This window comes from Anarrhichthys ocellatus, unplaced genomic scaffold, assembly GCF_004355925.1.
Source record: "Anarrhichthys ocellatus isolate YVR2014 unplaced genomic scaffold, GSC_Weel_1.0 scaffold74, whole genome shotgun sequence".
Taxonomy (NCBI): domain Eukaryota; kingdom Metazoa; phylum Chordata; class Actinopteri; order Perciformes; family Anarhichadidae; genus Anarrhichthys; species Anarrhichthys ocellatus.
The window spans coordinates 824,420-847,735 of record NW_022280104.1 but is presented as its reverse complement, the minus strand read 5'-3'; the positions used below and the strand labels follow the sequence as shown (position 1 = coordinate 847,735).

General features: G+C 42.3%; 1 protein-coding gene across 5 annotated transcripts in view; it reads left to right on the top strand.

Annotated features, from left to right (window-relative positions):
* Positions 1–23,316, top strand: part of LOC116397856 (CUB and sushi domain-containing protein 3-like) — a 214,581-nt gene that overhangs the window by 136,922 nt on the left and 54,343 nt on the right. For 4 of the 5 annotated variants that reach the window (XM_031873726.1, XM_031873725.1, XM_031873724.1 and 1 more), the window contains 9 exons: positions 7,038–7,156; positions 8,326–8,395; positions 10,108–10,224; positions 10,504–10,713; positions 11,485–11,673; positions 12,705–12,882; positions 17,187–17,332; positions 17,877–17,957; positions 18,571–18,684. In XM_031873726.1, coding sequence (XP_031729586.1) covers positions 7,038–7,156; positions 8,326–8,395; positions 10,108–10,224; positions 10,504–10,713; positions 11,485–11,673; positions 12,705–12,882; positions 17,187–17,332; positions 17,877–17,957; positions 18,571–18,684 — 1,224 coding nt within the window. The remainder of the gene's footprint in view (positions 1–7,037; positions 7,157–8,325; positions 8,396–10,107; positions 10,225–10,503; positions 10,714–11,484; positions 11,674–12,704; positions 12,883–17,186; positions 17,333–17,876; positions 17,958–18,570; positions 18,685–23,316) is intronic. The other variant, XM_031873723.1, reaches the window with a different exon arrangement.

Sequence of the window (23,316 nt, the reverse complement as noted above, 5' to 3'; positions counted from 1 at the left end):
GTGTGTGTGTGTGTGTGTGTGTGTGTGTGTGTGTGTGTGTGTGTGTGCGTGTGTGTGGCTGAGAAAGAGAGATGGAGACAGTGGCTGCACCTACGGCATACAGGTGTTGGGTATTGCTGCAGAGGGAAAGGTTAGAGGTGAAGTTGTCTAGTGGCAGTAAATGTACAGTGTAGTTTACTGTTTTGCCATGAATAAACACTGCAAAAATACTCTTCAATACCCAAGAAGTTCCTGTGTATTGCTTCCTAGCTGCTGGGCAAAAGTGAAGGGGAGAGTCTGTGGGATTACAAACTGGTCTCTGAACACAGCCGGAGAGCAGCACACTCTCCGCCTAGGTTGTGAAATGTAGATATGTTTATTCAGTGCCGTTTCACTAGGTATCAACCTCACGTTCACCAGCACATTGTTGAAAAAAAATCTTGAAGCGTAAATAAACACTTCACGTCCCGGATAGGCTGGTGAGACGCGATGCCTGCATGCAGCCTGTGCAGACAGCTGCAACTGAACTGTAAAGCAAGTAATCTTCGTCTGTCTGTTTGTGGGTATGTAATTCGCATATCTCCACAACCGCTCATCCGATCTACTTCACACTTAGCGGGTGTATTGCTGGGGACCAAAGGGACCGTGTCGAATTTGACACTTTTTAATATTAATAAACTTTGAATAAACAAGTGAACGGCGCTGCGTGGGGGGGAGGGCTTCAGGGCTCTGCTGCCTGTCGAGCATGTCATCCTCAGCGGGCAGACTGTGGCTCATTGACTGCAGTCCACTGCTGGAAATACTAACGTTACAACCGAACTCTTCTTCCCTAGAGTCGATGAGCAGTGACTCTAAACAATGCTGCAACCATCACTTCCTTGGGGCCAAGCAATCGGCCCACCCCGAACGGGCACGCCCCTCGACAACCATGCATGCAGTAAGACCGGGTGCCAAGCAATCGGCCACTCGCTCCAAACGGGCACTGGACTAGCAGATTAAATCACTGTATCTGTTGCCAGATACACTCGCAGTTTAGACAAGGGGTTAGACAATTGTGGTTTGTATTTATTCAATCAAACATTACAGCAGTGTTCCTTGCAGGCACATATGGCGGAGGTCTGCGCTCTACTTAGTGCACTTTTGTAGTTTCCAGCCTTCGGTTGGTTTGAACCACCCATTTACTTTTCACACACTCCTACACTCTTAGCTACAAATTAATGCTCTGAATGCTCCGTACAGTGGGAGAAAAAGGCAAGAGGGATTGGCACAGACCCAGCCAGTCAACCATCTGTTTTAAAAATTTTCCTTCGGGTGATTGTTGCAGTCCGTGGAGACTAGTTATCGAAATCTCGTGTACCACCCGTCACTACAACTTCTTAAGAGCCAAGCTTTTAACCCGCAGACAGTATGCTATAGTTGAAAACAAAACTGGCGTCTTCTAACAGGCAATATGGCAGTGTGCATCCTAAATAAAGTCCCAAACTGGGCTTCAATTGCTGCAGTCTGCAGAGGCCTACATTTTTTTTACACGGCCCTCATGGAATGACTGTGACAACAGTATGCATCGATTCGGGACAACTTGGAAAGAAATTCATCCCCTGTAATAGCCCCAAGATCTGCCAATACATCTTTTACCACACATCTAATTTCAGTCGCTCCACTGAAAGGACATTATGGCACTGCTAAAGGTAATTGCAGTTTTCTATAAATGCTAAGCATACTACATATAATCTTCTTGATAACTATCGGATCCTGCATATTTTCAAGTTATTCAAAGTTTTCAAATTATTATATGCTTTATGGCTGAAACTTGCTAATTAAAGACCAACAGCAGAAATCACCTGGTCTATACGCATACTTGATTACATGCAATCAAGTATCACATATTGTCACTACCACTTGCTGCTCCAGCAGTGAATCATAATGTAAACTGTGCTGCAGGAATGTGCACTGCAGTTCAACTTGAAATGACTGTGCTGTGGTCTTTCTCTCATTTATTAGTCACTATGTATTACGCAACTCTTTGGCCACTAATTTCATGCTAGTTCAAAGCCACCAGATGTGTCACTTTGATCTGAATTCAAGTTTCTTTATTTGCGATGGTGGCTGTTGTAATTCTTTAGGTTCTTGCGCAAGCCGAGTTCTTTATGGTTTCTTTGAGAGACTTTGGAAATGTGGTTCTTGGATGGATGTGTGAAGTTCAAATGCAGATGGACTTTGAGATTGGTTATTTGTTACGATAAGTGATGGGGGTTGGTTAAACACACTGTGTTTCGAAAGAATAGCCTGAATAAAGAATACAGAACTTGTTTATTTGTATTAGGGGGGAAAAAAGAAATGGTTACCTTTCTTACCCATTGATTGGTTAAGAATCCCAGAAACCAGAAATGTCCTCAGATGCCTGATGACGACAAGATGGCAGAAAACAGTTGATGAATAAAGCATTTGGTACTAGAGAGTTGTGTTACCTTTTTAATTTAGCTGGACAGCACTGGGATTTAGCATAATAGGTACATGACTTTCTGTATTTCTGTACAGACCCAACACCAGACTAAGCTAGGCGCACAGCAGGCATCCTCGTGATACCTCTCCTCCGACCCACTGTTTTAAAAGGATGAAAGAAGCTGATGGGATTTACAATTGAAGCTGATGGGATTTATGATTATTGAATCTCACACTGACTCCACCTGTAGATACTGCAATTTCTACTACAAGTGTACTTATCCTGCTCCAGTGTCTTGTTTTCAAGTTGCGCTAACAGGACAGGTTTTGGGCCTCTGGTCATGAAGTTTAGAAAATGATTTGCTCCCTTATATGCACTTTTACCCCACAAGCAACAGTATTTGTGTCTAGTTTCTAGAAATGTGAGGCCTCTGTTGGTTTTTTTACCATGTTTGATGTAGAGTATAAATGTCATGATGGCAAAATCAAGAATATTGATTACGTTGAAAATGAATATGATCTTTATTTTAATCACCTGGTCGTCAAACTGATTCGACTGGTTGTTTTACTTTATTTATTTTGCTGTTTAATGATGATGATCATGATGATGATGATGATCAGCATACAGTGGGAGATATTAATGATGTGGTATTTGTGACGATAATCATCACATTTCATATTTTGATAATTCATAGAGATAATGTTGATCTTGGAACAAAATTCAAAATGCCATCTACTACATTTATTAGCCTCTCAGTGTCTCATTACCTTCAAATATGAGGTTAAATAATATAAATAAGATGTATTGCTCTCTTTCTTTTTCAGAATAAGATACTTTTATTTGATGTGAATAGTTCCAATAAAGATTTATGTTGAATTATATATATATATGAATAGTTTAGGTTCACGAAATGCATTTTATTAGAGCAACAGCAATCCATCTCGGTGACATCTACTCAAGTCAAGTCAATTGTATTTATACCCCATATCACAAATCAAAAATGTGTGGCATCAGATAGGGAAACACCCTAAACCCCCTTTAACAGGGAAAAAGTGGAAGAAACCTCAGAAGAAAACTGACAGGAACTTCTAATAACCAATAAATAAGATGCAGTGTGATAAAAGTGATAAAACAATAATTTTGTTAGCTTCTGCTCAGGCTTAACTCAAATCAAACTATCTGTGAGTTCCAATACACATACTCCCATACTATTTAGTATGCAAAACAAATACCAGGATGGTCACATTTTGCAGTATGCAAGCAAGCATGCTTTACTGGCTATTTTGACCCACAATCCTCTGCACAGTGGATGTATGAGCAAGAGGGTCAGCTCAAGGTGCCATGTTATGAGGAAGTAGTTCATCCCAATTGAATGCATACGGCATGCAACAGTACATACTTTGTTTTGGCAGCTGCGGAATGAACTAAAAGGAAAAAAGTTTAAAAAGTATGCGATTTGGAACGCAGCTTATGATGACCAGGGCTAAATATCCGTTGATTGACAGTGAGATAGACCAGTCTGTTTGCATACCAGCCCCACTTAGACTGCGCATGAAGCAAAGGGTTGAATGACTCGGGGAGAAACATGTATTTGATGTACCTTAAATGATCTGCTCTACTCCACTCGTCCCTACTGCACATGCCACCACTCCCCTAAAGTAAACTCTCAGTTCCCTGTGTTGTTGACGGTGTATAATGACAGTACTGTCCTTTATAAACCTAAATCGCTCAGCTTGCTTTTGCATTTGTGTGTACCCTTAGAAAGAGCCATCTTTTCCCCTCAGTAAACTATTCTCTATTGAGTGACCTGCGTGTTTTGCTTCTGCATCTGCCTAGTGGCTTTCATTACCTTTGTATATTCCAGTATATTATCGAAAGACCCATATTAAATTGAAAACCGGACTAGGTAAAGCGCTCGGCTCCCCTTGGGTAGTAGACAAGCGTAGCTAGTAACTGGTGAGTTATGAAGTGATAACATCTCATTGGCTATGTGCAGTCAGCAGGCCGTCCTGTTGAAAGTACGATGCCCGTTTAATCAGGACGGGAATCCCTCCAGACGCGGTTGTGTACTCTAGAACAGTGGGCGTTGACGTTCTCACAGCAGGGTGACAACAGTCCCTGCCAAAATGTGTATTCTGATAATTTGACTGGAACCCATCTGGAGCTCAACGGGAACCAGTGCCGTCTGTTAGTGGGCACTAACTCTTAGCCTGGCCAGAGCGTAATGATCTATTTGTGCCCAGTTAAGGTCTGATCTGGCAAAACTGCCTCTTATGCTCTGACACATTTACACTTTTTTTTGTTCCTGTATATATGCAAGCAGTTGTCAGAGGCTCCTGCATTTCAATATTTCACCAATCCTATATTCACTTTCATCCTTTGAATCACTATTTAAGTAAGAATGCACTGCTTTAGGAAACGGTATTCCAAAACCGTGCAAGGGGAAGGCTGTTTAGGACACGGTGTAATATCATGCAACAGTTTTGTTTTCAAAGCTGTAATGGGTTTTGATGTCAAACCTACCTTATGGCAGCCCTTCACTATAGCAGCAAACACTGTTTAAATATATTCCCTCACCAAATCTCCTTGAATCTATTTCAAAGTCATTTGACTTTGTCAAAGTAATACTTTCATTTAAACCCACATATGAGAAGAAATGTCAGCGCATCTGCCCACTGCCTTTGTACAGTAGCTCTTCTTCAGTTGTTATATCTGTCATAATATCTCTTAGGTTACTGTCTCCTCCCACCCAAATATCCTCTCTAACTTTCACCAGATGCTCAGTGCAGCGGTCACTCCCGCTCTTCAGTGCTCTCAAAAGTTGCTTATAAATTGTTCTGAATCTTTTGTGGCCATTTCAGCTGCCATGTTTACATTTATCCACCCACCTACTTAGCTCTTTGAGTGGGCTTGTGTGTGAGTGTGTGTAAATTTTGTGCATTTTCCTTTTCCGAGGGCTGTCTGTATGTGTTATCTGTGCCTACTCATAGGTTGTGATACATTTATTTATTTTGTGTTGCTGGGTTTTGTTTATTCTCCTACCCACTACCTCTCACCCTCTGGCCTGCTTACTAATTTTGCGTCCAGGAGAAAACTTCTGCATGAATGTATTTATGCATTTCAAAGTTATTACAAAGTTTGACCCTTTCTTCCATTTCTTATGTATTACTGCTGCTGCAGCAGTACAGCAGCTAATTTTACTTGTGAAATCAATGGAGATGTACCGATCGATCAAAACTGGCTGGTTTTCAGCTGATCTTATAGACGGATGCCCAACCAGTCGGTCTCATATTTCTGGTCACATTTACACATGGGTGGTGCAGGATAGTATAATGTTGGCACACAACGGTACAGGCGGTAATGTTACTGCCACACACACACACACACACACACACACACACACAGACATACATATTGTGAGCTTGAGTGAAGAAGACACAAACATGCAATTTGTCAGTCTAAAAAAGGTAGTCGAGACACAGCCCTGCTTCTAAAGGAGCTAACGCTAACAGTGGTTGCATTGACTTGCATTATGTATAATTATTGACTTATATTCAATCTCCTATCAGTAAAAACTAGTTGCGAAGGTTAATTATAACGGTGTTCAATTGTGCTCGTTCACAGCAATGTAAAACAAATATTAAAGAAGGAATTATTACCTGTTTAATTTCCTAACACTAGCTCTAAGCAGCTTATAATGTATAATAATAATAATAATATTCATTTCCTAATCATTTATGCAGATAACAACTATTTTGAATCTTTGATGGTTTACATTGACTTCAAGCAGGTTGAAATAGTTTTTCAGGGATGGTGGTTAAAAAATTGACTCTGAAGCCTAACTGTCAATTATAGTTCTTAAAATTAAAATGTTAATCGGCACGTCAGACTTTGGCAGTGGAAATTGGTACATCTCTGGAATTCAAACAACCTATTGACGGATGAGTTGAAAGCTTACAAAATAAGCTTTTTTCCCCCAATGCTACTTTTCACCAACAGCATGTAATTGGTGTATCAATAATGAAGTGAGATGTTTGCTCCTCTGCCTGTAGATATGAATGTTCATGTATTTGTTTAGTCCCCTCTATGTCAGTGGAAAGCTGCTCAAATACCTTATATTAAAAGAGCTCATAGCTGGGCTCAACCATGGTTTCTAAGCCATTAAAAGGCCTCACGGTACCTGGAAAGTGGCTCTGTAATCACTTTGTTCCAATGGAGCCCAATTTTTCTGTCAAGTAATACTTCAGGGATTGCTTTGTAATTTCACAGTGATTGCTTCAGATAACAGTCAGAAGTATTTTGCGATTACAGCCACCAATAAAATAGCTCTTTGACTTGACCCAGTTTCCCAATGTTGTGATGAAAAAATGACTCACTCAGCTATTGTGCGATTACAAGCACATTAAAATGAGGCACTGTGTAATTATGTGTTTAAACGTTTGGTTTTATGAAATTATTCCTTTCTATAGATATTGGAAGATTATGTGTAAATGTGGCCATTGATTATGCAATGGCTGTTCAATAATGAAACGATATCGAATGTGTTTTGGTTGTTCCCGTATTATGCAGAAGAATGATTGCTGCCCACACTTGTGTGTTGTGACTCTGTCCTAAGCAATAGGTTTGGATTCGTGCCCAGAGCCGCAGCCTCCCAGTAACGGCCAGAAAGTGGGCGAACGCTACACTGTGGGCGACATGGTGTCCTTCCAGTGCGATCAAGGCTTCTCGTTACAGGTAGGTGAAAGCACACAGCGCTGGTAAAGCAGACATCCAGCTCTCTTATGGTTACGATAAGTGAATCATATCTAACTGCCTGGAGTGACACTTTCAACAGAATACCCCAAAGGATAAGTCTGTCAAGGCAGCGTTAGAAAGTACTTTTTCTATGATGTGTGTGTGTGTGTGCGTGTGTGTGTGTGTGAGTGTGAGTGTGAGAGAGAGAGAGAGAGAGAGAGAGGCAGTGTGCAGGAAAGAAATGAGTGAATGCACAAGGGTGGTGTAACTGTCCGTGTATTTAAGCTTGCATCTTTATTGTGTGCACTTTGCCTGCATGTTTGTGTGAGCGCATGCCTGTTACAAAGCAGCTTTAACGTCCTCCAATCTTCCTCAAGTAGATACTGTAGCCGTGGATTTTTGAGCTGTAGAACCCTCCAATGCCACGGGCGATGGATTGTGTTAACAGTCGCCTCACTAATCCCACACCGATTTTTCTTCCCGGCTTAAGCATTCACATCTTTTCCCATTCTCTCTCGACCAACCAGCAACTTCTTACACACATCTTCCGGCTGAGTGTCTGAACAGACCAGAGGCCAATTTAAAAAACAAAAACACATGTATGGCTGAGTCTTCTGAATTCAGGTGTGTGTGTGTGTGTGTGTGTGGTACAACTGTGCATGCACACAAGCTTTGGTAGATGTCTTCAGGTTGATCATTCGTGTACGCGTTGGCTGGTCGATGTACATGTATGAATGCATTTTACCAGTGTTTGGGCTGCAGAAATCTTCTGGAATGCACAGAATTTTGAAAGAATTAAAACAATAGTGCTATGAATATTTTACAGATGATTAACCTGTAATATTCATCACTTTAATATTATAATTTTTTTATCCAACACAACAGTGCTTCTTGTCTTGTTCTCTCAGGCTACAACACGTCTCTCTGTAGTCAGACCCCAGGTCTCGCTCTCTTAATACCATCAAAAGTTTACACACACAAGACCTTGAGAAGAGGATTTTGAAAAATCCCCAAATCTGACTGTTAACCAATTCCAAAGATCCGCAGGATGGTGATAAAATCAGCTTGCAGAAGACTTGTCTGTTTGATCTCCTGGTGTTCCTTTTTTTTTTATTGCCCTGTATTTTGGAGCTGGTGAAGATATTGTTTTTTTTTGTTTTCCTGAACAGGGTAATGCATATATTACCTGCATGCCTGGCCCCGTCAGAAGGTGGAATTACCCCGTACCGCTATGTTTAGGTAATGTATTATTTTATACAGTCTGACATTGCCAGCGTGCAGGGTTTCAATGAGGTGATATTGCACGACAAATCCGTATTTGTTGCATAAAACACAGTCCGTCTCTTTCTTTTGTCTTTTGCCCTTCTCCTTTTCTCATTGACTTTTTTCTGGTTTATATCTTTTTATTTCTTCCATAGCAATACTTTACTCCTGCACACAGCCACACAATAGATCAATGCCCCCACAGAGGACTTGTTATTGTATTAGGGAAAGCAACAATTTCATTGTAAGACTAGGGGAGGGGATGATGGGTGGGCATGGAGGCTTGAGGAGTGGGGATTATGAATTTTCTGCTTTCCCCCTCAGTTGAAAATCAATAAGGCTTTGCACCATCTCAGTGTGTTGTTTGATTTCTGATTCCTCTCATGAGTCTCTACTCCCCCCCCCCCAACACTTCCTCTACACTTGATTGTCACAGTGACAGATTCCAGAGATTACCGGGGAAGTGCAGCAGCTTCTCTTTTGACACCTCGCTGTTGTGTTGCCCCCAATTACACCTGTACACAAACACACATTAGTGCGAACACGCCTTACCGCGCATTTGAACACACAGACGATTGCACATGCACGCACACACTCTCTGCACAACTCATGTAAATGTTCTGTCTCTGTGGTTTTCACAGTTCACTGCAGACATAAATCCCAGCTTTACTGTTGACAGGCCTGTTCTCGGACGCCTGTGTTCGCCCGTTAGCTCAACTCCTCGCTCGTTTACAGTACATACGCTTACCCCATCACCCGGGATCTGGGTTCTCTTTGTTGCTGATAAACTCACATCAAAGTGGTTGCATGCCCCTCCGCAAACCCTATAACATCCTCACAAGTGCCTCTCCTTATCTTCTCTTTCGTTTCAAACACAAACAGGTCAAGCAGGTTTTTCCCCACCAGCAGCACAATTAAATCCCGAGATAGTGTTTGCCTCTCGCTGGCCTTGGTTGATAGTCTTCAAAGAAATGGCAGCAATGCCGCTTGTGTTCCCAACCTTTAGCCGCATAAATACGCCTGTAAGGTTCGGGATGGGGAAAAAGACTACACGTTTACATTGATGCCTCTGGTGGCTCCGATTGCATTATGCCTGTGTGTATGTAAAACTAGGATATGTACCAAAGGAGAGAGGGTGATGAGTGTAACCGTCACAGCAGGCTGAAGTGTTCTCCAACAGGGGGTTGCAGGGGGAGGGTGAAGTGATCATCGCCACCGCTGGAAAAATTTAATTGACTCTCATTTATTTTAATTTAAAGCACCACCAAACAAGGGATGTGCCTGAGTCAGTTATCTTTTCATGGACGCCCTTATGGAGCATAATCCACACACTCAAGCAGAGATGTACATGCACCCCCATCCACCCACCCACACGTCCCCGCTTCCCCAATCCTAAACTCATAAAGCACACTCACAGCACTTCATTTTCTCTCTTGCCCACACAAGCCCCCCCCCCCCCCCCCCCATTACAGCGTATAAAACATGAGCATATAACACGCATGATTATGAGCACATCTAGCGAATGCAGACAGTAACAGTACTGCTACTCTTCCTCCTCTTACACATACAAGTATGCATGTCCCTTGCCCTCCCACCATATTCTCCCAGTCATTGTTTTCCTTTGTTTTCCCATGGAGCCGTTGTGTGGAGAAGTGACATGTTCTTTCTCCTTGGTTGGTCTCCCACAGCCCAGTGTGGTGGCTCTATGACAGACTTCAGCGGCGTCATCCTCAGCCCAGGCTTCGCAGGGAATTACCAGAGCAGCCTGGACTGCAGCTGGAGAGTTCAACTCCCTATTGGTTTCGGTCTGTCATCCTCCCTCTGTCTTTCCTTTCTCTTTCTCTTTCTCTGTTCTGCTTGCTCTCATGTCCTCTCCGCTGCTTTCCTCTGCCCTGTTCTGTTAACTCCTCTCAACTTCTTATTGTGTTGAAAAAGAACCTGCTCGTTTTATGCATGCTTAACATTAAATTTGAACTAATCTCCTACTACAGTACCTGAAATGAACATACACATTCATTCTCTTCTACTTTATCATATGTTCTTGAGTGTGTCTCCTGCGTCAACCTTTTCTTTCTGCTTTTTAGGGATCCATCTGCAGTTTCTGAACTTCTCCACAGAGCCTGTTCATGACTATCTCGAGGTGCGCAGTGGGAAGCTGGAGACTGGAACAGTGATTGATCGGTTCAGTGGCCCCGTTGTGCCCAACTCTCTTTTCAGCACCACCCATGAGACCACTCTCTTCTTCCACAGCGACTACTCCCAGAACAAGCCTGGCTTCCACGTTGTCTACCAGGGTGAGGAACAAAGATTGGTCCTCATGGTAAAGTTAAAATGTGATTTTTATCATAGCAGCAGCTGAAAAAGTGGAAAGAGATTGAAGAGTTTGCTAATAGAGCACTTAAAAGACCATCAGTCAGGTTGGATACAGACCAGGGACAAAGATTAGTCCTGCAAGACCGATGCTTTCTCTAAGGTTGTGAGATTACAAAAGGCTAAAGAATAAAGAAAAATAAATCAATGCTGACCTCCGCTGAGACATTCAATAGCACATATTCTTGAATCATAATAGTGTTGGCTGTGTCAGTGGGGTATTTTATGTGCTAAAGCCAATGTGGAAAAGAATCATTATTAATCGGTTAACATTATGACAATACTGTGAATTTAAGTCTTTTGGACAAACTTTGTATTTTCAAAATGTTGACGAATGACCCGACCAACATTTTGGGGCTTCAGCCACCAGTAAGAGGTGTTTCTTTTGGGTTCTTTTCTTACAAAAAGACGTAGCACACTTGGACGGTGTTAAATCATATATTACTGATGATGATAGAGGGATGTTTTTAATACAAAAGCATATAATGATATAGGCAATCTGTTGATTAGATTTCACCAATGATGTAAGATTAGCTGCTCTTAACAGCTCACTGGGCAGGCTTTGGTTCTTTTGGTTCTCTTTCATCATAGATATTAAATAGTATTGTAATGGTAGCGTTTTATAATTTTGCTTCCTGGAGTCTGTGGTTATTAATCCTCCACTACTGTGTGTTGGTTTGTTTTTTTCTCCCCAGCATATGAGCTGCAGAGGTGTCCGGACCCACGGCCTTTTCGTAGCGGCATAGTCATCGGTCAGGACTACAGTGTGGGGATGACCATTTCCTTTGAGTGCCTTCAAGGTTACACTCTGCTTGGAGAGGCATCTCTTACATGTCTGCATGGAGTCAGCAGAAACTGGAACTACCCCATACCTCGCTGCGAAGGTGACTGGCTAGTGCTTCTTATAAACACAACAGTTGTTTTCTAGCGAGTGTTGTTCATATGCAGAAAAGAATGTGACAAAAGCAGCACTGAACCCCTCTTACAGTTTCAACTACCAAGACCTAAAATCTTCCTCCAAATAGCGTACATTTTGCACTATCAACAAACTGTATTTATCAGTCATGAAATGCCTTTTATTTGATATTTTTCTCTGTTTTCCCAAACTTAGTGGAGAAATGTTAAAATATGTGCACAAACAAATCTTTGAAAAAGTAATGCGTGCTACTCTCTGAAAAGTGAAGACGGAAATGCTTTTCCATCGCCTGCTAAAAATAAAGTCTTTGAAGTTATTTTAAAAAGAAGAATGTAGGCTTTTGAGTCTGCTTCTAGTCCTGTCCTTTATTCTAGCACATGAAAGCATCTGACTCACTTTCACCACCACGTTACTGAACTATACACTGACACAGCCCGATATAATGATATATGGAGAATTTGCAAGTCTTTATTACAAAGCTGATTACACCTGTCTCTGTTGCTCAGGTATGATAAACGATGGCTTTCCTCTCATCAGTTAAGTGAAGCAGTAACACGTGTTTCGAGTCCACAAAAGAGTTTGGTATTTGTCCCAGAAAGTGGTAAATAGTTCTGTTTTTCTCCATAGATGCCGTATTGTCCCGCTTGTCAAGTTTACAGTTGTTGTTTTTTGGTAGGGATCCCTAGGGCAGCGCTTTGGCTTTGACTCCCAGTTCAATGTCAAATCTTAGCACATTCCCTCTGAAGGGATATGACAGGGGAGTTTTAATGTCTGAACTACTCAGTGGCATCAAGTTCACAGCAAACACTAACCATCCCCTGGAGTTGTGTCTAACAGGTGCCCCCCCCCCCCCCCCTGCCCAGTATCTCAGTGATAACCTAATAACACACAGTTATGGTTTGTTAAAAGTCATAAAAGCAAGTTTTATGACTTGAGGTAAATCAAAGACTGGCTTTGTATTTTCATCCAGCCTCTCTGAATTTGTTTCTCTCCCTCCAGCTCTCTGTGGGGGAAACGTAACATCCATGAATGGCACAATTTACTCTCCTGGACACCCAGCTGAGTATCCGCACTTCCAGGACTGCATGTGGACTGTCCGAGTACCTCCTGGCTATGGCATCTACATCAACTTCTCTGTTATCAATACAGAGCCAATCTATGACTACATCACTGTGTGGTACGTTTTCATTTCTCTCTCCGTATGACATTATTCAGCTTATGGCACACAGTGTTCTGTATACAGAGCTGCATACAGAGTTCTATTGACAGTTATTGGGAGGCAGTCTTTCTCAATTAATAGTGATGTTTGTTTAAGCTTTAGAAACTGAGACAAATATTTTATACAAACAATACTACAGTAAGCAGTTAGCCACAAAATATACCCTTGTTAAAGTGTCCACCAAGTTTCTAGCATATACAGTGCATTGCTAATAGAGCAGCTTCCAAAAGATTTGACAACTGAAGTTTTATTTTTATTTTTACTCAAGGAAAAACTGCAGAGTATAATAAGATTTATTTTCAAAATAATATTCTGTATTGATTCAGATTCCTTCTTTATTGTCTTCTATAGAGGATAATTTGCTTTCCCAGACTGCACACAATCAAACACTGAGAACAAGGAACACGCAGAAATAACAAAGACGTGACAGACCAGGACACAACGCGGAATGTACAGACACGAGTACAGACCGTTTTTCGCAGCAGAGCATGAGCCAAAGCACCCAGTTGGGTCAAGTGTTTCCCTTACTCATTGCAAAAGCAAACTCAAAATTGTTGCCATGTTGCAAGCTGTTTGGAGGCAATCCCTCAATCATCGATATGTTGTGAAAGGAATTTAGCTTTTTAAGGGCCATAGTCGGGATTGCTTCTCTGCTATTTGCAGATGATGTGGTCCTGTTAGCCTCCTCGGATCATGACCTCCAGCATTCACTGGGGCGGTTTGCAGCCGAGTGTGAAGCGGCGGGGATGAGAGTTAGCACCTCCAAATCTGAGGCCATGGTTCTCTGCCGGAAACCGGTGGATTGCTCCCTCCAGGTGGGGACGGAGTGCCTACCTCAAGCGAAGGAGTTCAAGTATCTCGGGGTCTTGTTCACGAGTGAGGGTAAGATGGAGCGGGAGATCGACAGACGGATCGGTGCAGCTGCAGCAGTAAAGCAGGCGCTGCACCGGACCGTCTTGGTGAAGAGGGAGCTGAGCCGGAAGGCAAAGCTCTCAATTTACCACTCGGTCTACGTTCCTACCCTCACCTATGGTCACGAACTCTGGGTCGTGACCGAAAGGACAAGGTCGCGGCTACAAGCAGCCGAAATGAGCTTCCTCCGTAGGGTGGCCGGGCTCAGCCTTAGAGATAGGGTAAGGAGCTCGGTCATCAGGAGGGAGCTTGGAGTAGAGCCGCTACTCCTTCGCGTCGAAAGGAGTCAGCTGAGGTGGTTCGGGCATCTAATTAGGATGCCTCCTGGACGCCTCCCACTGGAGGTTTTCCAGGCACGTCCAACTGGGAAGAGACCCCGGGGAAGACCCAGAACACGCTGGAGGGATTACATCTCCCAGCTGGCCTGGGAACGCCTCGGGATCCCCCAGAATGAGCTGGAACATGTTGCCGGTGAGAGGGAGGTCTGGGTCGGCCTGCTTGACCTGCTGCCACCGCGACCCGACCCCGGATAAGCGGTGGAAAATGGATGGATGGATGGATGGGCCATAGGCCAGTTGGACAAGTTTTGCTCACAGCTCTTGATGTGACACCCGTATTAAATGAGCCAACAGCCATCCACATTATGTTGACTTTCGTCTGGAAATCTGTGGATTCATTTTACTTTCCCTGACAACTTTTATTCCAACAGCCCCCTTGCTAAAACAAAATAGATGAAACAAGAGAAACTGAAGTAAAGTCTGAGTCCCTGTGTGTCCCTCCTCCCCCAGCGAGTGTTACGTAAAGCGACATGCAAGCATGAAAACATCAGCTCTGAGTTATCTTCGATGCTTGTTAGTTTGTAAAAACTTTAAATCTTGTCAAATAATTGTACAGCAGTGAACTATGTTATACTACATACCTGTTATCAGTCCCCAGTGGCTGTCTCGCCCTCTGTCTCTCCCTCTCCCGCTACCTTTCTGTAGCCTCTCTGTAGAATGGTAAGCCTCAGGCAGTCATGGACCTCACCTCATCTGTGATAGAGGAGGGAAATGCCTTCCAGCATACAGTAGGGGAGGAGGGAGCTACTGGCACTACTGTTTTCAAATGAAAAAGCACATAAACAATTTGTTCCCTGATGGCAACATTTCATTTCCCTGCCTGACTGCCGTCTCCCATTTTGCTGATCACTCTGAAATGAAATTGCGCTAAGACTTTTTTTAATATACAATATATTAAAGGTACACATACAAAAAAGCATTTAATGTACATCATTCACAGGAATAGGCCTGGAGCTACCCGAAAGTGCCAGTAATGAAATACATTTCTCTTGTAGAAAAATGGCATTTATATATACATAACAGAAAAGTCTTCTCGCATGAGTCTTTCTTTTTATTCTCAGAGAAAAGAAGCACAATGCTGCATCACATCCCCAAAAAATGTATCCCAACTTATTTCGGCAGCTTGTTTCGGAACAGAGATCACAGCAGTATTTTTGGAAGGGTTTGAAAGTTCTGCCTTGCTCTCATTAGCAGAGGTCCTTCTCTGTTCTGTGCTGTCAGCAGCTAATTCTCGTCTCATAAATGGCTTTATTGCAAATGACAAGTTCCATCATCACCCCACAGCCATCCACCTATCTATTCACCTTGGGATGGGGGATTTGGAGAAATGTTCGCAGTGAATTTAGTTGTGCATCGCATTAGGGAGACGTGTCATACTATTTTACCATTACCAAATTACATGATGACAAATTTAGGTACATTATCACATAGATGTAGGAATCCTTTGAATGCAATATTGCCGAAATAAGAGTCCTGCTCATGCAACATTGCTTTCAATCACCCAAGAGAGCCAAAGTTAATAATGGGTTTAGCTACCTCAGTAGAAATGGTATGTGGAATATCTAGAGTTTGCCAAATCACTCAATCATCTCACTGAATGTATTTTGTGATGTTGGCCAACCCGTGCATCTATCTGCCCCTCCAGCCACTTCCTTCCGGCTTAGCGTGGGGGATCCCGAGGTCCATCCAGCTCAGCTAGAATGTATAAGCATAGCTCTGGGTCGGCTCCGGGGCTCTCCTCCCAGTCCGACGTGCCTGATGTAGCTCCACAGGGGGAGGCGTCCCAGAGGCATCCTCATTAGATGTCTGAACTACCTCAACTGGCTCTTTTCAGGAGGAGCAGTAGAGCAGCAGGTCTCCTTCGAGCTCCCATATACTGTATATCTGTCTTCTCATTCTATGACCCCAACCTGCACAGGCAGCTCATTTCAGCTCTTTGTATCCGTAAATTGAGAACTTCACCTTCAGGCTTTGCTCCATTTTCAACACGACATTTCACACTACATTGTACCCTCATTTGGGAACAAGGCCCATAGACACTTGATGTCTTTCCCTTCAACCGCCATAGGTGGATGCCGTCCAAGAGATGCGTCAGGCACGACGGGCTGGCAACATTCAGGGCCTTCAGCATCTCATCCACCACTGGCAACATACCAAAAACTATTTCAGTGACTTTTACGACCCTAGCCTCTTATCTTCTATCTTGTTTGTAATTTATAGCTACCTTAAGGAGTTGGTATATCTGTTTCCATTACTTGAAACATATTACTATTGTCACATCTTTGACACATGTTGATTGTCCTATGGCATTTAGTGTAAATGTAATGTGAGTATACACTCCCATAGACATTGCCACCCTTTACAGATAACAACCTACCCTCCATAAAGAGTGAAAGGTCATTACGATTCAATTACGTTTTTATTCCCAGGGCTACAGTTCCTTTTACCGTACATCGTGTTAGGATTTTCTGATGATCACCCATACATTTTCTGAACATTTCTTCCTTCCAGGGTCTCGGGGGCTGAAGCATAGTGATAACTACACACCCTGATTATGTACTTGCACGTACAGAATATGAACAATCTCAACTCAATTTGAAAGTGTTTTGCAAGGAAAAAAGAGGTCACAAACGCAGTTGTGGATTTTGCACATTTCTGCAGGATTATGTATCATTGATTTTTTTTTTTTTTTTTTTTCAAAAAAAACTTCCGCATTAATATGTAACATGGCTGGAGGAGCCAAAAGTTTCATTGCTGTACTGCCTCATCAGTTAACTCATACTAAACTTTTACTTTGACAGTGTTGATTAATGTAAAAACTTTTTCTCAGGTCTTCAGAATGACTGCTCGGGGATAACTAGACCTGCTCTTTGATCACAGCAAGTTGTTATGGGGTATTCATAAGCCATTTGCTCTCTCTTTCTACTCCTCTGTCTGTCTGTCTTCCTCTCTCCCCCCCCCCCCCCCCCCCCCCCCCCAACCTCCACTCCCTTCTTCCCTCTCTGTATTCAGGGACGGACCTGACCAGGCCTCGCCTCAAATAGGTCAGTTCAGTGGCAGCTCTGTACAGGACGGCGCGTCCACCACCGCCAATCAGGTCCTCATCAAATTCCACAGCGACTTCAGCACCAGCGGCTTCTTTGTGCTGAATTATTACGGTAACCTCCCCTTTGATGCCAGCTAAGCAAAGACCTTGGCCCGCACTGCTGTAATGACCCCTATTTACTTGAGCTTTACTTCTCCAGTTTGCTGGAACTCTAGTGTGGTAATGAAGACCACAAAAGAACAGAGGGAAATTGTCCCTGCATTTACAGGAACGCCTTTCATTTTCCCTCTTTTATGAGTCATTATTTTGCTTTTCTCATTTTGGTGCATGGTTGCTTCCACTTCTGTGTAATGATAAATGATGAATTCCTTTTTATGCCTATTAAAACGCCCCATCGGAAAGAAGTTGATTAATAATAAAATGTCCCCCATTCCAGCTAAATTAGTGATGGTTTTTGATGATCATGAACACTGATAGATGACAATGTATGATGTAATCAAGTGTCAGCATGATGGAAGAGTAAAGAATGTACTGCAGGTAGAACAGAAAACACATTCTTCTCTCTCTCACTCACTCACTCACACACACACACACACACACACGAGTGCATACAACATGCACTGTTGCAGATTTCAACCTGTGTCCTCTCCCAACAGCATACCAGCTGAGAACATGTCAGCCACCCCCTCCTGTTGCCAACGCTACTGTCCTAACCGATGATGAAGAGTTTGAAATAGGTTTGTCTTCTCTTATTTTGCTTGTTTACCGGGGGACAGTGCGTAATAAAGTACATTTGCACCAGACATACAGTAATTTGCTTGGACGACCGTGGACACAGGACAAAAAGTAGGAATAGACTCATCAAATGTTTTAGCCATTAATTAATAAATCCATTCCCCTGTAAGCTGATTCTTGAGGTTTTTTTTTTCGTCTATTCATACTTTTTGCAATTGAATATTAGTTTGAGGGGAAGGGCTAAATATCTCTTCATATAAGCTGTTTGTCTTGATATGGCTAGTGGCTGCCTGACTTTGTGTCTTTGGAATAAAGTGTTATTTTATTTCATATGTGAGTGCATGTGTTTGTGTATAAGTGTGCGGCTGTATTGTAATGAAGTGCCTTCAGTACTCCAGCTCGCTAAGGGGACGTCAATCTTCATTAGAAAATGTGTTGTTGATTACTGTTTCAAGTGCTGGTAGTGAGGAGGCTTTTACTAACACTTCTGTGGGGATGTGTGTGTGGGTGCGTTTGGTTGTGGTTGGGTGGGCGGATGAATGGATGGATGTGTTTTTCATATCCACTCCCGGCTTGTGTGTGTTTGTGTGATTGTGGGTGTAAATTATTTCACAGGGGACATAATTCGGTACTCGTGCCTGCCAGGCTTCACCTTGGTGGGCAGTGAGATTCTGACCTGTCGACTTGGAGAGAGGCTACAGATGGATGGACCCCCACCAGTCTGTCAAGGTTGGTTTATCCAATATGTTTTTGTGGGGCTTTATAAATGTTGTAGTTTGCAGGTGTTCCTGTCAATGTGCGTTCAAACGCTTGTGTGCGCACAATGCATGTGTGTACATATCCATGTTCATGTAAGTGTGCCTCTGTGGGTGTGCTTGACGCCACTCTGCCACAGTTGGATGCAGTCAGCAGCACTCACCGTTGATGCATCATTTAACAGACTGCCAGCAGGGCCCCTTCTAGAAGGCTCCTGTTGGCAATCCGCATCTCTATTCTAATTTGTCAAGACTCACAGAGTCATACTACTACTGACCCAAGATCATAGACCTACGCTCCCCTAGAAGCAGCACTTGACTGTGAAGGATCAGCGTGAAACAGATTACAGATCAGCAGTCTTCATCAATGTAACAAGGTAGATGGGGCTAGTCCAAGCTGTTTTCCCCACAGAAAGATGGGAGCTTATATTTTACCCCTTAATCCTTGCTCAAATGGCCCCATGGATTTGATTGATGTATAATGTCTTCCTAGGCATGTTTTTTGTTTTTTTTTCGGAAGATGGATTTTCAAACAAAAAGGAAAAGAAATGTCTGTGTTGTCTGCATCAGAGATTTTGTTTCGACCAAAAGCCTGCCTGTCATGCCAATACATCACAGCCGCAGACAACAGAGCGCTCTGAAACCTTATATGCCCCGTGGATAGGCATTTTTTGAAGGGCCCTTAAGTCCTTTGTCTAGTCCTGAGTTGATGAGCGTTTCTGTCTTTTTGTTTCGAGAAACTATGAGTAATCGCGTTGGACATTGAGACCCAGCGCCTGCATTCATAAAACATCTTTGAATAGGACTTGCTCATTCCTGGCTGTTATTATTTGATGTATGACTTGATATCTTGGTTCCTACCCAGTAGCGTTTCTGCGGCTCACATCGTTTTGCTCTTACAAGTAAGAATTTGCCTGATTTCATTTTGGTAAAGGGAAACTGTCGTAAGTAAAGCAGCAAATACAGGTTTTCCCACTCATCCTGGAAGATGAGAGAAGAAGTAAAATGTCCTGTGTGTTGTTGGGTATTATTGAGAGAGTTGGATTATAAAGAAAGACCGCCTTAATACTGGCTAACGGTACTTTTTTACTTTGCCAGCACTGTCTCTTCAAACATAATGCTGCATTGCGAAAGTAAAATTAACCATAACATGGCATGAAATGTTTCACTTCTGTAGCAATAAAGTGAAGTGTTCTGCCTCTGCAGGTGTGTTTGCATTATTCTATGATCAATTCGTCATCATTTCTAAGCATGTCAGAAGTGACTTCATAGCCATAGACTGCACGTCTTGATAAGATAGGAATAGTGTCTTTCCTAGAGTAGATTTCCCAGGACTTTTCCAGACAGAGTGGGGACCCTGAAATAGTAACAGCAAAGCTTAAGTTGAGTGATCTGATCGCGGATCCATGCTCTGGAAGATATTCCTATGCTTTATTCATAAAGGCTACAGTTCTGCCAATGATGCCATTAGTGTATTCACAAATGTCAGAGAGACCAAAACCGTGGTAATTTTATTAATTTTTCATTGAAATAGGTGCGTACGTGTGAGTCCTATAGACAACAGGGCCTACCTTTACTTGTACTGCATTGGGCATTTTCTAAAAATGCATAATTTATAAAAGCACAAGGGGTATGACGTCCTGCAGCATTTTATTGGCTTGTTAGACAGTGCAGAGTAAAGAGAGAAGGCAAACAGGAGAGAAAAGCTTCATTGCATACTTGCAGACTGCATCATACCTGTCTGGCATACAGATGTATGATCATGTTAAGCATGACAGTAATGGAATTGCTGTGAAATGTTTTCCAATGCTTACTTTCATTGTTTCTTTCTTTTGTTATGCGACCAATTTAGGCATAACAAAAGGAATAGTTTGAGATCACTTCTTTCCTGCCAAGTGAGGGCAGTCATTCACTTGAGAGTACTGGCTTGAAATATTCAAGCTCTCTTGTCGTGTTGGCTTTGCCAGCTCACCTTCTCGTGTGTTACTGCTACACAGAGCTCTGCCAAGACCAACTAGCTCCTATCTGCTAAAACTTGCATTCTGTACTCGAAATAATTTCACAGGCTTTAATTTGAGTGACTAAATTAACCTGCCAAAGTCGAATGGGCAAAGCATGTTGGGACTGTTCTGGCAGAACACAACATTGTTTTGCAGTTGGTTTGTCTTTTGCGAGGCAATCGGTCATACGGCAGAATTTGATGTTGGACGGCACAGACTCTCGTACATCACAGTAAATTGTGCTTTGCACTGCCAAGTCAATGGGCCCCGTTAGTCAGGTTGTGCTGGATATGGATGGAACAAAGCAAATTACATAGTGTATATAAAACATCTGAGTCGTATGAGAAAAGACACAAGGAATCTACTAAAGAGGTTGCACTTGTTAAAATCCATACCAAAATGAGCAGATAACAGGCAAGCTACAGTAAATGAAGTACTGTCTGTGATAGACGTATTAAAAGTGTGCAACAAAATGATGAGTAGGCATCATATATATCATCATCAAAAAGCTCCTTAACACCTGCCTCGAGCATCAAATTGGCATGGTTAGTACTATTGTAAGACGTCTGGGTTAGTAATTCGTTGTTTGACATTTTCATGGATCACCTCATTATTGTAGTCAAGAATTCATTACATTTTCTTGTGTTGGATATGTTATGTCCTTGTGCCACCTCTAGCACGGAACTAATTGCTCTCCTTGGGACATGTAAAATTGAACTTAATTTGAGTTGACCTGCTATTCACATCCAAGAGACTGCTACAGTAAGCTTGTAAAGGGGCCATTTCCTGTCGGCAGCTTGCCGACAGAGCAGGAAAAATAATTCTCCTGTGTTCCCCCATTCCGCTTTTGTTTTCTGTCAACCCTTCTGTTAATTGTCATTTTATGCATATAAGATTACGCTGAAATGTCCTTGCACGGCTATGCAATTTCACCCCCAAATGCCCCTGGTTTTTAAGATATTTCCCTTGGCTCTCTGTTCCTATGAGGGAGGTTATGCCGTAGCTTTGATCAAGGATAGAGCCACAATTGAGTTGACTGCTGTGTTGGCTTGGCAAACCATCTGCCACATTGATGTTGAGTCCGATCCATTTAATGTTTTCATATTGGTCTTCACATTCTCATTGATTTTCATGTAACCGACAATCGAATGGGGGGGGGAAAAAAAAAAAGTCTGTTCTTATTTCTTCTTCACTATACTTACGTGAGCTTTATTGTAAGATTCCCTGTAGCCGCCATGACATTGTCATTCCATACGCACAGTGTGCTGAGTAAAGGAATAAACAATTGGTGGTTTGCACAAGTAATTACAGAGACACGTCTTGCAATGTTTGCAAGATTTAACAAACGCCAATGCCAGATCTTTTCAAACACATCATTTTGGCATGCGCTCCCATTGCAAATCTCCGTACAATACTATATGTACCTGAATGTAATTCACCATCTGAGGATGGTTGGTTATTATACGTATTCACTTGTTAATGCGGATCAAATTGAATTACAAAAACAGTTTTAACAGTTTAATTCAAAATGTGATATTTTCTTTATTTTCTTTTTAGATTTTTTAAATGTTAATTTATTGAATTAATCTGCCGAATACTTAAGCTGTAATTATAATATTACAGTATTTGAGCCAGCATGATGATAACAGTACTCTGGCAGCCTTACGTTTGTTTTTTTGTGACACTAAGGTACAGAGGTCTACATTCGTATATTAGCCAAATCACCATATGAATACATTGTAAGCCTCACTCTGCTTTCAGAGGAGCATCCTCTCCTGATTATGGTCCCCTAAAAGCCCTTCTTTATAAAGTAGCAGTATTGAGGTGTCTGAAAACAGTTTTAAGCCTCTCGTGATTCATGTTTTAAATCTCTGCACCTAAAGTTTGAGGCAAAGCAGTTTAAGCCACGACTGTGCGTACTGGATAGAGTTATGTTTGTTGCCTGGCAACGTTGGCTTATTAAACAAGCATTGGGGGCTCAATTATTTAAAAAATAAACTCTTTCCAGATAGATGGTTCTACGTGCAGTGCATAAGATCCTGTCAAGCGAGTCTATTTCATGTACATCTCAAAGCCAATAAGGTAAAGTGCTGCAGGGAACAGGAATCTGTTCAGTGTAAAAACATTTCTTTCTTTTTTTTCCAGAGTTGCTAACCTTAGTGTAATTATGTGTATGAAAATGATATAGAAAAGAAATTAGCCATTTTTAGGAGCAATTACCTTTAAATTTTGCGTATCTCGTTAAAGCTGGATTTGTGCTGGCTCTATGACCGATTCTCCCCCTGGCATCAGTAGAAGCAGAAGCTCCTGCTGACGACAGAACTGAGGAAGCAGCCGTCTGAATTGATGTAACTGCACCAACTGAAGACCTCGTTCTGAACTCCGTTGTATCGCCAGCGAGACTCATAACTCTCTCGCTGAAATTCAGCTTTTAGCAAAATCAAGTCGCTCAACTGTGTAGAAAAGCATTCCGACTCCTTTTTGGAAAAGTGTGGAATTAATAAGAGAACGTTTGAATGACTAACAGTTAAAGTAACTGTAAAATTAAAACTGAAACAAGCTACAAATGACAGCATGACCACTGACCTCACTCATTACCACCCACT